General features: G+C 58.0%; 1 protein-coding gene across 1 annotated transcript; it reads left to right on the forward strand.

The window, feature by feature from the left end:
* Nucleotides 1-2,206: 2,206 nt before the first annotated feature.
* On the forward strand, nucleotides 2,207-10,214 carry ALDH3A1 (aldehyde dehydrogenase 3 family member A1). Its single transcript, XM_061141089.1, has 11 exons — nucleotides 2,207-2,242; nucleotides 4,174-4,340; nucleotides 5,900-6,131; nucleotides 6,435-6,520; nucleotides 6,751-6,959; nucleotides 7,519-7,636; nucleotides 8,088-8,229; nucleotides 8,770-8,936; nucleotides 9,352-9,451; nucleotides 9,812-9,942; nucleotides 10,018-10,214. The coding sequence occupies exons 2-11, from the start codon at nucleotides 4,179-4,181 to the stop codon at nucleotides 10,030-10,032; spliced, it is 1,362 nt and encodes a 453-aa protein (XP_060997072.1). The 5' UTR covers nucleotides 2,207-2,242; nucleotides 4,174-4,178; the 3' UTR covers nucleotides 10,033-10,214.
* The last annotated feature ends 803 nt before the right edge of the window (nucleotides 10,215-11,017 follow it).

Genomic DNA, 11,017 nt, shown 5'->3' on the forward strand with positions numbered 1-11,017 from the left:
ATGCTGTCTAGGTTGGTCATAATTTTTCTTCCAAGCAGCAAGGGTCTTTTAATTTCATGGCTGCAGTCATCATCTGCAGTGATTTTGGAGCCCAGGAGAATAAAGTCTGTCACTGTTTCCATTGTTTCCCCATTTATTTCCATGAAGTGATGGGACCAGATGCCATGATCTTCGTTTTTTGAATGTTGAGTTTTAAGCCAGCTTTTTCACTCTCCTCTTTCACTTTCATCAAGAGGCTCTTCAGTTCCTCTTTGCTTTCTGCCATAACGGTGGTGTCATCTGCATATCTGAGGTTATTGATATTTCTCCGAGCAATCTTGATTCCAGCTTGTGCTTCATCCAGTCCAGCATTTCTCATGATGTACTCTGCATATAAGTAAAATAAGCAGGGTGAAAATATACAGCCTTGACGTACTCCTTTCCCGATTTGGAACCAGTCTGTTGTTCCATGTCCGGTTCTAACTGTTGCTTCTTGACCTACATACAGATTTCTCAGGAGGCAGGTAAGGTGGTCTGGTATTCCTATCTCTTGAAGAATTTTCTGCAGTTTCTTGTGATCCACACAGTCAAAGGCTTTGGTATAGTCAATAAAGCAGAGTCAGTCAGTTCAGTTGCTCAGTCGTGTCCAACTCTTTGTGACCCCATGAACTGCAGCACACCAGGCTTCCTTGTCTATCACCAGTTCCTGGAGCTTGCTCAAACTCATGTCCATAGAGTCAGTGATGCCATCCAACCATCTCACCCTCTGTTGTTCCCTTCAATAGAGCAGAAGTAGATGTTTTTCTGGAATTCTCTTGCTTTTTCTATGATCCAATGGATGTTGGAAATTTGGGGTGCCTTGTAGGATCACCAATGGCTGGGCCTCAGCCAGAGCTTCTGATCTCGTTGAGCACGGGGCCTGAAAATCTGCACCCTTGACAGTTTCAATTCCTTTGTTAATAGAACCTTATTAATAACTGCAATGACACGTGACTTTATTCCTGCCTCTGTGCGTCTGCTTTTGCTGATCCAAGCCTCCCTGCTGTTCCTTCCCTAAATACCCCCCATTCAGCTCAGATACCATTTCCCCACTCACCCACCATGGGACCTTCATCAGAGGCCCTGCAGCTTCTTGTGCATCTTGCAGCCACTACGGGTTTCATATTACTTTGAAACACTCTCTTTCTTCACTTCATCACATCACTCACTTATTGAGCATCTATTGTGTGGCAGACAGTGTTCGAGGTGCTTCGGACTCAGCAGTGAACAAAGCAAATTCTAGGTGGTGGCTGACAGATGGCCTGTCAGAGGCTGATATACCTTCTGGAGAAGAACAGCATGGAGGAAGAGGAGGAAGCAACGGTGTCGAGGGTTGGTGGGCAGCGATACAGGGAGGGGCCTTCCAGGTGGAGGGAGGGGGCCAGACAATCAATCCAGGAGGGAGGCAGGGACCCCTGGATGTGGCATGGCTGGCAGGTGAGGGTGGCAGGCAGTGCCAGTGGAAGGCCCAGAGCCCGAAGTGTGAGCAGGGGGGGTGTGGGCAGTGTTCAGATGCGTTTTCCACACCTGCCTCCACCTCCCCACCCCGCCCCTGAGCAGACACCCAGCAAACACCTGTAATTTAGGGAAAGGGGCTTCCCAAGCCCTCCCTGCCTAAGCCCTCTGGCCCCCAGGTGACCACACCCGGGAGATTCCTGGCCCTTGGTACCGGTTCATGGTCCTCTTCCTCTGCTGTTCAACAGGAGGGCAGACCCACATACAATGGGGCCTCCTATAGACAGTCCCGGCCTGTGGCTCCCCAGGCTTGGCAACCTTGCCTCCATGGGGCATCTTCAGGGAGCCGCGTGCACACTCACCACAACTGTACCCTGCCCCCCGCCCCTCGCTCTTATGTAACCAGGGCAGTCGGGAGAACGGCAGCTGGCATCTGCACTTGGGAAATCTGGAAGCTGTCAGGTCAGTCTAAATCAATCCGCAGCCCCTGGGCAAACACAGGGGCTCCTTTGGAAGGTTGGACCAGGCCCCACCCAAGCCTTGCGGACACATTCTTGCATTTCTGAACCAGACAAAAGCAGACAGCCCAGTCCTAATCCCCCAAACTGGGAGCAGATTACAATGCCCCAAGTTTGAAAGCTGTTTTGCTCTTGTTACGCAAACTTCCTGGGGAGGGACTCCCAGGACTGGCAGAAGGGTCCTTAAATTCATCACCTCTAAGCTGACACCCATTCCTGGAGCTCCATCCCTGGGAGAGCCTGTGTCGAAGGTAACCCTCTTTCCCTTCTCTTCTCCTCATAGAGACCTCTAGCTGCAGCCTGGTGGGGAGTGGTTCACCCCTGCAGCTGGTCCTCCCACACCCAGGAGCATCTTCTGAGCATGTAAGCTGTGTGCCAAAGGTCTGAAGCTCACGTCCAGCAGCTCCAGGGAGGTGGGGCCCCTGGGGGCCCTCGGAGCAGGGGGACCTGGGGACACTGGGTGAGGAGGCTTGATTAAGTCACCCAGAGGCAGAAGAGTCCCATAGTTAAAGGGACTACGCAGATAGAGATAGAAGCAGGTTCAAGTCTTGACTTGGCAGCTTGTGAACTGTGAGACCAGAGAGAGAGCATTTAATGTCTCTCAGCTTCACTTTCCTCATTGGTAATGTGGACTATAGCGGCTCCTTCTTCACAGGCATGCCTTCAGAGTAAGAATGTCTATGAGGCTCAAAGGGGATGCTGACCCCTGCAGACACGGTGGCTCAGGTGAAGGCATGGTATATATATACCATGTATAATAATACATGCACATATACCATACGTATTGTGTATATGTCGTGCAGTGCTAAGTCGCTTTAGTCGTGTCTGACTCTTTGTGACTCTATGGACTGTAGCCCACCAGGCTCCTCTGTCCATGGGATTCTCCAGGCAAGAATACTGGAGTGGGTTGCCATGCCCTTCTCCAGGGGAATCTTTCCTACTTAGGGATTGAACCTGCATCTCTTATGTCTCCTACATTGGTAGGTGGGTTCTTTACCACGAGGGCCACCTGGGAAGCCCTATAAAATGTCATTTTTTTTTAAAAAAAAGTGGAAATAGCTTTACTGTGTTTTTTTCTGCTGTCAGAGATCCCACTGTGTCTGAAAGTGGGTGGACACCTCTGGGAGGACAACAAGAATTGCTGGGGGAGAGGAAGAAGGGACACTTAAATTTTCTCTGTGTCCTTTCTGTATCTTTTACATTTTCTACCATGAGCATGTATTTCCTATTCATAAAGTGAACAAACGTGCAGGATCTTAGGTCCCCAACTAGATCAAAACTGCACCCCCTGCAGTCCTGCAGTGGAAGCTCTGCGCCGTAACCATTGGATAGCCAGGGAATTCCCCCCAAATTAACAAACGTTTTTTAAAAATGCAAATTCGCTGCAGAAAAGTGAAGCCCTTCAGAATAATGAAAGCAAAGATCACCTCTTATCCACCATCCCCCTACCCCCTACCCCACCACCAAAAGATCACCATGCCAGGGCCTGCCCCTACGGGCTCTTGCAAGTGCACACATGTCTGGTGTATCTGTTGTCTGTAGCCTGTTTCGTTTCTTACTCCTCGTGCCTGGGACGTGTCTGACATTTTAAAGACCCAGCCAGCCTGGGTCTGTCTGGGAAGAAGTCACCAGTGCTTTTGAGAATAAGGCTCAGTCAGAAAGGTGGGCCGTGTGTCCTGGTGCTGGGTTTCCTTTACTCAGTGTGGGTGTGGAGTCACCACCTGGGTCCTTTAATCTGATCTGGAGACTGGCCTGGTCAGGTGTGCCTGGAGAGCACTTGGAGGATTTGCCCTGGGAGTGTCAACAGCTCCGCACACAAGTAGAGGTGGGCATGGGACTTGAGAGATGCCAAGAAGGGCCTGCCCCCAGCACACTGCCAAGACCCCACGGTGAGCAAGTGTAGACAACCTTAGGACTCCAGGTCACCGCTGCCGGGTCCCCAGTGTGAGGGTCCGTCATCTACTGGTGGGCAGGGGTAGCCTGCCAACCAGGACAGTCCAGACCGCGGGGTTAGGGAGCTGAGAAGGCAAAAAGGATGCCACTTCCCGGTGATCCCAGGGAGATCTTCATCCTATAAAATCAGCAGCAAGGGTGGGTGTTGCCCTGGGGACCCCAGGTCTCCATGCCCGTGCCCGGCGGGAAGGCGCTCTCCTCCCCGCTGCAAGAAGCTCTCTGTTCCCAGGGACCATGAGCGCAATCAGCGAGGTGGTGCAGCGGGCCAGAGCCGCCTTCAACTCGGGTCGGACGCGCCCGCTCCAGTTCCGCGTCCAGCAGCTGGAGGGGCTGCGGCGCCTGATTCGCGAGCGAGAGAAGGACCTCGTGGGCGCGCTGGCTGCGGACCTCCACAAGGTGCACGGGCCCGACCACCGGAGGCGCGGACTGCGTGCGCTGAGGACGTCCGCTGCGCGCCGGGGTGGGGGTGGCGTGCTCCACCCCTTAACAGAGAAGCCACTTAGTTCTCTGCGCGCCTCTGGGATGGGGTGCGCCCTCCTCTCCCTGCTCACGAGGCGAGCCCCAGGTCCACGCGCCCTGCACAGGGCCAGAGGCTCTTTTCCACCATCTGTCATCCCCGCTCCTGGCTTCACTTCACTCCCTTCTCCACCCAGCCCAGGGCACGAGGCCACCACTTTAACCATCTCCTGCTGACAGGACACCCCTTCCGGCCTCTCTTTCCTCCATCTCTCAGCCCCACGTGGGGCCCGGGTTCTCCACACCAGGAACAGAGCTCAGTCTGGCCGCTCTGCTGGGGTCTGCCCTCCCTCCCCATCCTTTCCTCTCTCTGAGCAAAATCAGACCCCTCCAAATTCTCAGCCCCTTCCCCTTACTGCCCCCAAGTCACCTGGACCTGCTTCCACCCCCCGGTCTTGCCTCGGAGGGGAGCAGAGAGGCTGGAGTCTACAAGCCTTCTGCTTCCCGGCCCTTTGCTACTGAATTTTTTTTTTTTTTTTTTTTTTTTAAATCTCTCAAGATTTCTAACCTTAAGACAAAAACCAAAGGCAAGAAAATCCAAGTGGTTGACCTCACAACTTCCATCTTGGTCTGCACAGTCACAGTTTGAGACAGAGCTGTTTATTACACCTGCACTCCCTCTCTCCCCACCCTGCACACTGGCTTCCTTCCCACCCCAGTCCCTCCTCCCCTGGCTTGAGGATCTCCTGGATTTTCTCCTGACTCTCTTTGGTCGCCTCTTTCTTGTAGCCACTTTCTCAAGGTGGTCTTCTTAGGGCTCTGTTCTGGGTTCAAGCCTTGTTTTCATCTATAAGCCTTCCTGGACACCGTTCAGCTCTGTTCCCCTGGACTCGCTTGTTGTTAGACTCTTTGGGACCCCCATGGACTGTAGTCCACCAGGCTCCCCTTCCATGGGATTTCCCAGGCAAGCATAGTGGAGTGGGTTGCCATTTCCTTCTCCAGGGCATCTTCCCAACCCAGGGATCGAGCCCGTGTCTCCTGCATTGGCAGGCGGAATCTTGACCATTGAGCCACTAGGGAAGCACTCCCTGACTCACTAGGGACCCTCAAATCAGGTCTGAAGTCCCCTTGGGCACCTCGAACTCAACATGTCCAACCTGCCTGAGCTCCCAGCACTTGCAGAAAGGGGTCCTCACAGCTCACCACCCAAAGGTTAATCCTCAGTCCCACCCCCTGTGCCTTCTTGGCAGGTGCTCTGGGCTGGGGATTTTGCAGTGAATATCTCCTTGCAGCTGAACATGTCAAGTTCTAAATGGGCCCACCTGGAGCATAAGGTCCTGTCTTGCTCCCATTTTGCAGATCTGGAGACTGAGGGTAGGAAGCTCACTCAGGGTCACAGAGCTGGGAAGCAGGACCACCACGGGCCCTGGGACCTCTCCTCAGAGCCCCCACTTCATGGCCCTCACCCTGGGGTGAGCCTCACTGAGCCCTCTCTCTAGAATGAATGGACCGCCTACTATGAGGAGATTGTGTATGTCCTGGAGGAGATCGACTACATTATCAGGAAACTCCCTGAGTGGGCTGCTGACGAGCCTGTGGAGAAGACCCCCCATACCCAGCAGGATGAGGCCTACATCCACTCAGAGCCCCTGGGCGTGGTCCTCATCATCGGCACCTGGAACTACCCCTTCAACCTGACCATCCAGCCCATGGTGGGAGCCATTGCTGCAGGTACCGTGGGCCCCGCTCCAGGTTGGGGAGCTAGGAGGAGTCCCCATCCTCCACTGCAGAGGAAGGGGTCTGGGGTGCTGAGGCCTGGGCGAAGATGGGGCCCGCAGTCAGGGAGAGGTTTGATGGAGCTAGTTCTCACAGGAGGCTGCAAGGACCAGAGTATTCAGCCAGGCCTCTGAGTGCCCAAGGCCCAGCCAGGTTCGGATGTCCATTCAGCCCTGCCTCCCGCCATGTGTCCTGGGTCCCTTGGAGGACAGAGTGCGGGGTGACCCTGGTGCAGTCCCGGCTCTCTGTGCTCTGCAGGGAATGCGGTGGTCCTGAAGCCGTCGGAGCTGAGTGAGAACACGGCGAGCCTGCTGGCCGCCATCCTCCCCCAGTACCTGGACCAGGTAACGGGCTCCCCCGACACACTGAGAGCTGAGGCCGGGCCGGGTCTTTGGGGTGGGGAAATAGAGAATTTTTGCAGCCACGGGCCGAGCCACGGGTGGGGCGAGGACAGCTTGTTGAGGAGAATGGACCCCCAAGCCAGGAGAGGGAGTTCGCTTGGTGGTGGCTGCCCGGGAGGGTGGGAAGGGGGCTGTGGCTGTGTCTGAGCCTTGCCTCCATCCTTGCTCGGAAGGATCTGTATCCTGTGATCAATGGGGGTGTTGCTGAGACCACGGAGGTGCTCAAAGAGAGATTCGATCACATCCTGTACACCGGGAGCACCGGGGTGGGCAGGGTCGTCATGATGGCTGCGGCCAAGCACCTGACCCCCGTCACGCTGGAGCTAGGGGGCAAGAATCCCTGCTATGTGGACAAGGACTGCGATCTGGACATTGCCTGCAGGTGAGAGGCTGCCCTCAACCTAGGCAGACAGCAGGGTACCCCAAGCGACACCGACATGGCCCTGTGCTTGGGCACCTGCAGTCCTGACAGGAGCTGGGGTGGGGTACCATGTTCACAGAGGGAGTTTGGGAAAGATTTCCTGCAGGGGTGGGTGCATAGGGCTAGAGCCCTACCCACCTTCACACCCTGCATGTTTGGCCTTCTGGGGCGTGGGGACCCTGAGCAGGTGACACCTGGCCATGCAGGGCTCAAGGCTATTGAAAGAGGGGTACAAAGGCTACCTACCCCAGCCCCCCTGCCCCAGACATCCTCCTCCCAGTCGGTAGTGAGGTCACTGCAGGCCCAGGGATCACGTCCAGGGTCCTGAGTGTGCTTTGGCAGGAATCTGGAAGCCAGTGGGGCACCGAGGCGTATCCCCTCCCCCATCCCCATGGACAGCTCATAGCTCAGCCCCTTACAGCCTGACCCTGGGCTAACCAGGCCAGAGGCTTGTTCCCAGGGAGCCCCCTCCCACCTCCCCAGGGCTGGCAGAATGCCCTGTAACCTGGGGTTCTCACAGACGCATCGCCTGGGGAAAGTTCATGAACAGTGGCCAGACCTGCGTGGCCCCCGACTACATCCTGTGTGACCCCTCTATCCAGAGCCAAATCGTGGAGAAGCTCAAAAAGTCCCTGAAAGTGAGTGCTGGCGCAGGGGGTGGGTGATGGGCTGCCAGGCAGTGAGATGGGCGTGGACTAAAGAAAAGACTGAATTTTTTTTCTGATCATGAAAATAATCCACACTCACTGTAATTTGGAAAAGATTAAAAAGCACAGAGAAGGAAAAGAGCTCTACCTGGAATCCCACCCCCTAGAGGCAGTCGCTGCTCACGTGGCATGTCCCCTCCGTCCTCCGTGCTGTGGACGCATGTTTGGGCCCAATGTGATGTCCAGATGCCGTGCATGTATTTCTTTCAAACAGCAGCACTTCATGGCCTGGGGAAGGTGGTGGGCAGCAGGGGTGTGGCAGCCCCGTAGGTTTTACTGGCACTGCTCCACCAGGCGGTGCCCATTGGGGTCACCGTGGCCTTGCAGCCTGTGGCCATGACGAGGGTCCAGTCCTCACCTGGAGCCTGCCGTCTCCTCACAGGAGTTCTACGGGGAGGACGCCAAGAAGTCCAGGGACTACGGGAGAATCATCAACTCCCAGCACTTCCAGAGGGTGATGGGCCTGCTGGAGGGTCAGAAGGTCGCCTATGGAGGCACTGGGGATGCAGCCAACCGCTACATCGGTGTGTGTGCCAGCGCTCCGGAAGGGCTGGCAGAAATGGGCACAGACCCTTGAGGGGCAGGTGAACCCCTGCGGTGCATATAAGCTGCTTTCGCACACGGCCCTGGTTGACTCCAGGCCTCTCCATGGGCAGGAGCTGGGCACCACCTGGGAGGCCCCTCTGCAAACCATAGCCCCCCACCCCCAGTGCCTAAAGCAGAGGGTGCTGGCAGCAGAGGCCATGGGAGCCCCGGGTGTGCCAAGCGGGAGGAGCCTCCTGCCTGGGCTCGGGGGTCAGCAGATAGGGGCCCACTGGGTCCCCAGTTTGCCGGGAGGCTGAGGAGCTCCAGCTGGGCTCATGTGGCCTGAAGTGGGGCCCCCATGGACCCCCATACTGGTTATGCCACTGTCCTCCCCATGACCCTCCAGGGTGGAGCCCAGCTGGAGGGCCTCCTCCTGCCCCTCGCAGAGCCCAGGGACCTCGTCTGTAATGGGCTGGGAGAGAAGGCCACGTGCCTGGGTGTGTCCGGGCACTGGCTGACGCTGGCCTCTCCCTGCCCAGCCCCCACCATCCTTATGGACGTGGACCCCCAGTCCCTGGTGATGCAGGAGGAGGTCTTTGGGCCCGTCCTGCCCATAGTGTGCGTGCGCAGCCTGGAGGAGGCCATCCAATTCATCACCCAGCGCGAGAAGCCCCTGGCGCTCTACGTCTTCTCGCCAAACGACAAGGTGGGCCAGGCGCCCTCCCCAGGGTCCTGGGACCCCAGCTCAGCACCCCTGCAAATGCAGACCCGGGAAACAGATCCCAGCCCCATACTCCCTGCTGTGTGGCATCGGGCAAGTCCCCTAACCTTCCTGAGCCACTTTCCCCTCATCTCTGAAGTCTGGACAGAGCACTGACTGAGATGTTGACCTGCTTGGCGCTATGCTCGGTGTGGGAACTTCTGCCCTTCCCATCTAGGCACAAATCCCCTTGGGGAGAGTGGGGGACCCAGGCTGGGACTCTGGGGGTGGGGGGAGCGGCCCCAGGCTGGGGCTCGGCCTCCACCAGCTCGCATCCTTGCGGCTCCTGGACTTGCACGGGGGGAAGGGCTGGGGGGGTCCTGGGTGGACACTGAGGCCGGGGGTGGGGGGGCTGTTGCAGGTGATTAAGAAGATGATCTCGGAGACCTCCAGCGGCGGGGTGACGGCCAACGACGTCATCGTCCACATCACGGTGCACTCGCTGCCCTACGGGGGTGTGGGTGAGTCTGGGGGCTGAGCTTGCCACCTGCTGCCCCACCCCGGGGTGTCCCCCATCCCTGGGTTGAGCCTCAGACTCCCCCAACCCCTCCCTCTGCCTGCACACCCAAAAGCCACTCTCGAAGTGGCTTTTGGATCTTGAATCTCGAGACTCTCACCTGAGCCCTGAGAGAGGCCACAGAGCCAATTAGTGGCCGGTTGGGGTGAGACTCTTCAGGCCCAGGGCTGCGGGTGCTGCAGCGGACACCCCGGGCTGGGGATTGGCTGGATGGGATCGGGGATCGGCCCGGGTAGGCGGATGGCAGAAGGGGCACAGGAGGGGCGTCGGGGTCTCGGGCCACACTGAGCAGGTGCCCCCACAGGGGACAGCGGCATGGGGTCCTACCATGGCAGGAAGAGCTTCGAGACCTTCTCGCACCGCCGCTCCTGCCTGGTGAGGCCTCTGCTGAACGAGGAGACCCTCAGAGCCAGATACCCGCCGAGCCCGGCCAAGGTGAGAGGTGGGAGGCGGGGGTGGGGGAGCCGCCGGGCTGGACAAGGGCCTCACTGCCCTCCGTGTCCCCCACAGATGCCCCGTCACTGAAGCACTGCCCTGGCCTCACTGTGCTGCGCCCTCGGAGGGCTCCCCTGGCGCCCGCCCACTGCTCGCCCCCAGCCCGGCTCCCAGTGCTCGGAGTGCTCCCCTGGCGCCCCCCTGCTCCAGCGCATAGTTCCCGCCCGGCCCTGCCCCCGCACTACACTAAACTTAGAGCAATAAAGCTTTGGACCAGCGCCGGACTGTGTGTCTCTGCACCCCGCCCCCACCCTCTCCAGGCCCAGCCCACCTCCACCCCCCATCCCCCACCTCCCCAAGCCCCACCTTCTCCAGTCCCACCCCACTGTCAGCTGAGGAGCTTCCCTTTAGCCCCAGGGCCCTGGAACTTGGCAATGTCAGCTCCATTTAATGGAGTCTAGCAGCCGGGGGACCAAGGAGGTGGGGGCAGGGGTCCCTGGGTGAGACACAAGGTGAATGGTCCACACGACCCCCTGGGTGACTCCAGCATGCTGCCTCTGGAGTGGGAGGACAGGGAGCTGGGGCAACACCGGAACTCCAGTGCACAGCAGCTTCTGGGCCAGGGTCTGGCCTGAGGGGCCTGAGGACCCGGGTCAGGGTCCAGTGAAGACTGTGGGAAGCAGGGCATCGGTCAGGCCTGCGGGTGAGGGGACGGCGGGGGAGACCAGCCGACGCTGGCCACTGGCTGTTACCTCCTCCGCTCCAGGAGGGCAGGGGAGGGGACCGGGTCACTGGATGTTCTTTGTGGGCCTGTTACTTATTTTGCAAATATCCAAATAATTGAAAACGAAAGCAAAGTCTTCCCCAGACGGCTGCCCTGAGTCACTGCCCCGTCCCCACCATCTTCCCCTCCACCCCCCACCCGGCTGAGCCATCACCTGCTCTCTGCCCAAAACACTTCGTCCCCATGGCAGCCCCCTGCCCGGACACCCCTCCTTCCAGTACTCTCCCCCTCACTCTGGGTTCCCAGGACCCCACACTTCAGTGCCCCCACCTCCCCAGTTCCTCCTCCCAA

Source organism: Dama dama, chromosome 5 (genome assembly GCF_033118175.1).
Source record: "Dama dama isolate Ldn47 chromosome 5, ASM3311817v1, whole genome shotgun sequence".
Lineage (NCBI taxonomy): Eukaryota > Metazoa > Chordata > Mammalia > Artiodactyla > Cervidae > Dama > Dama dama.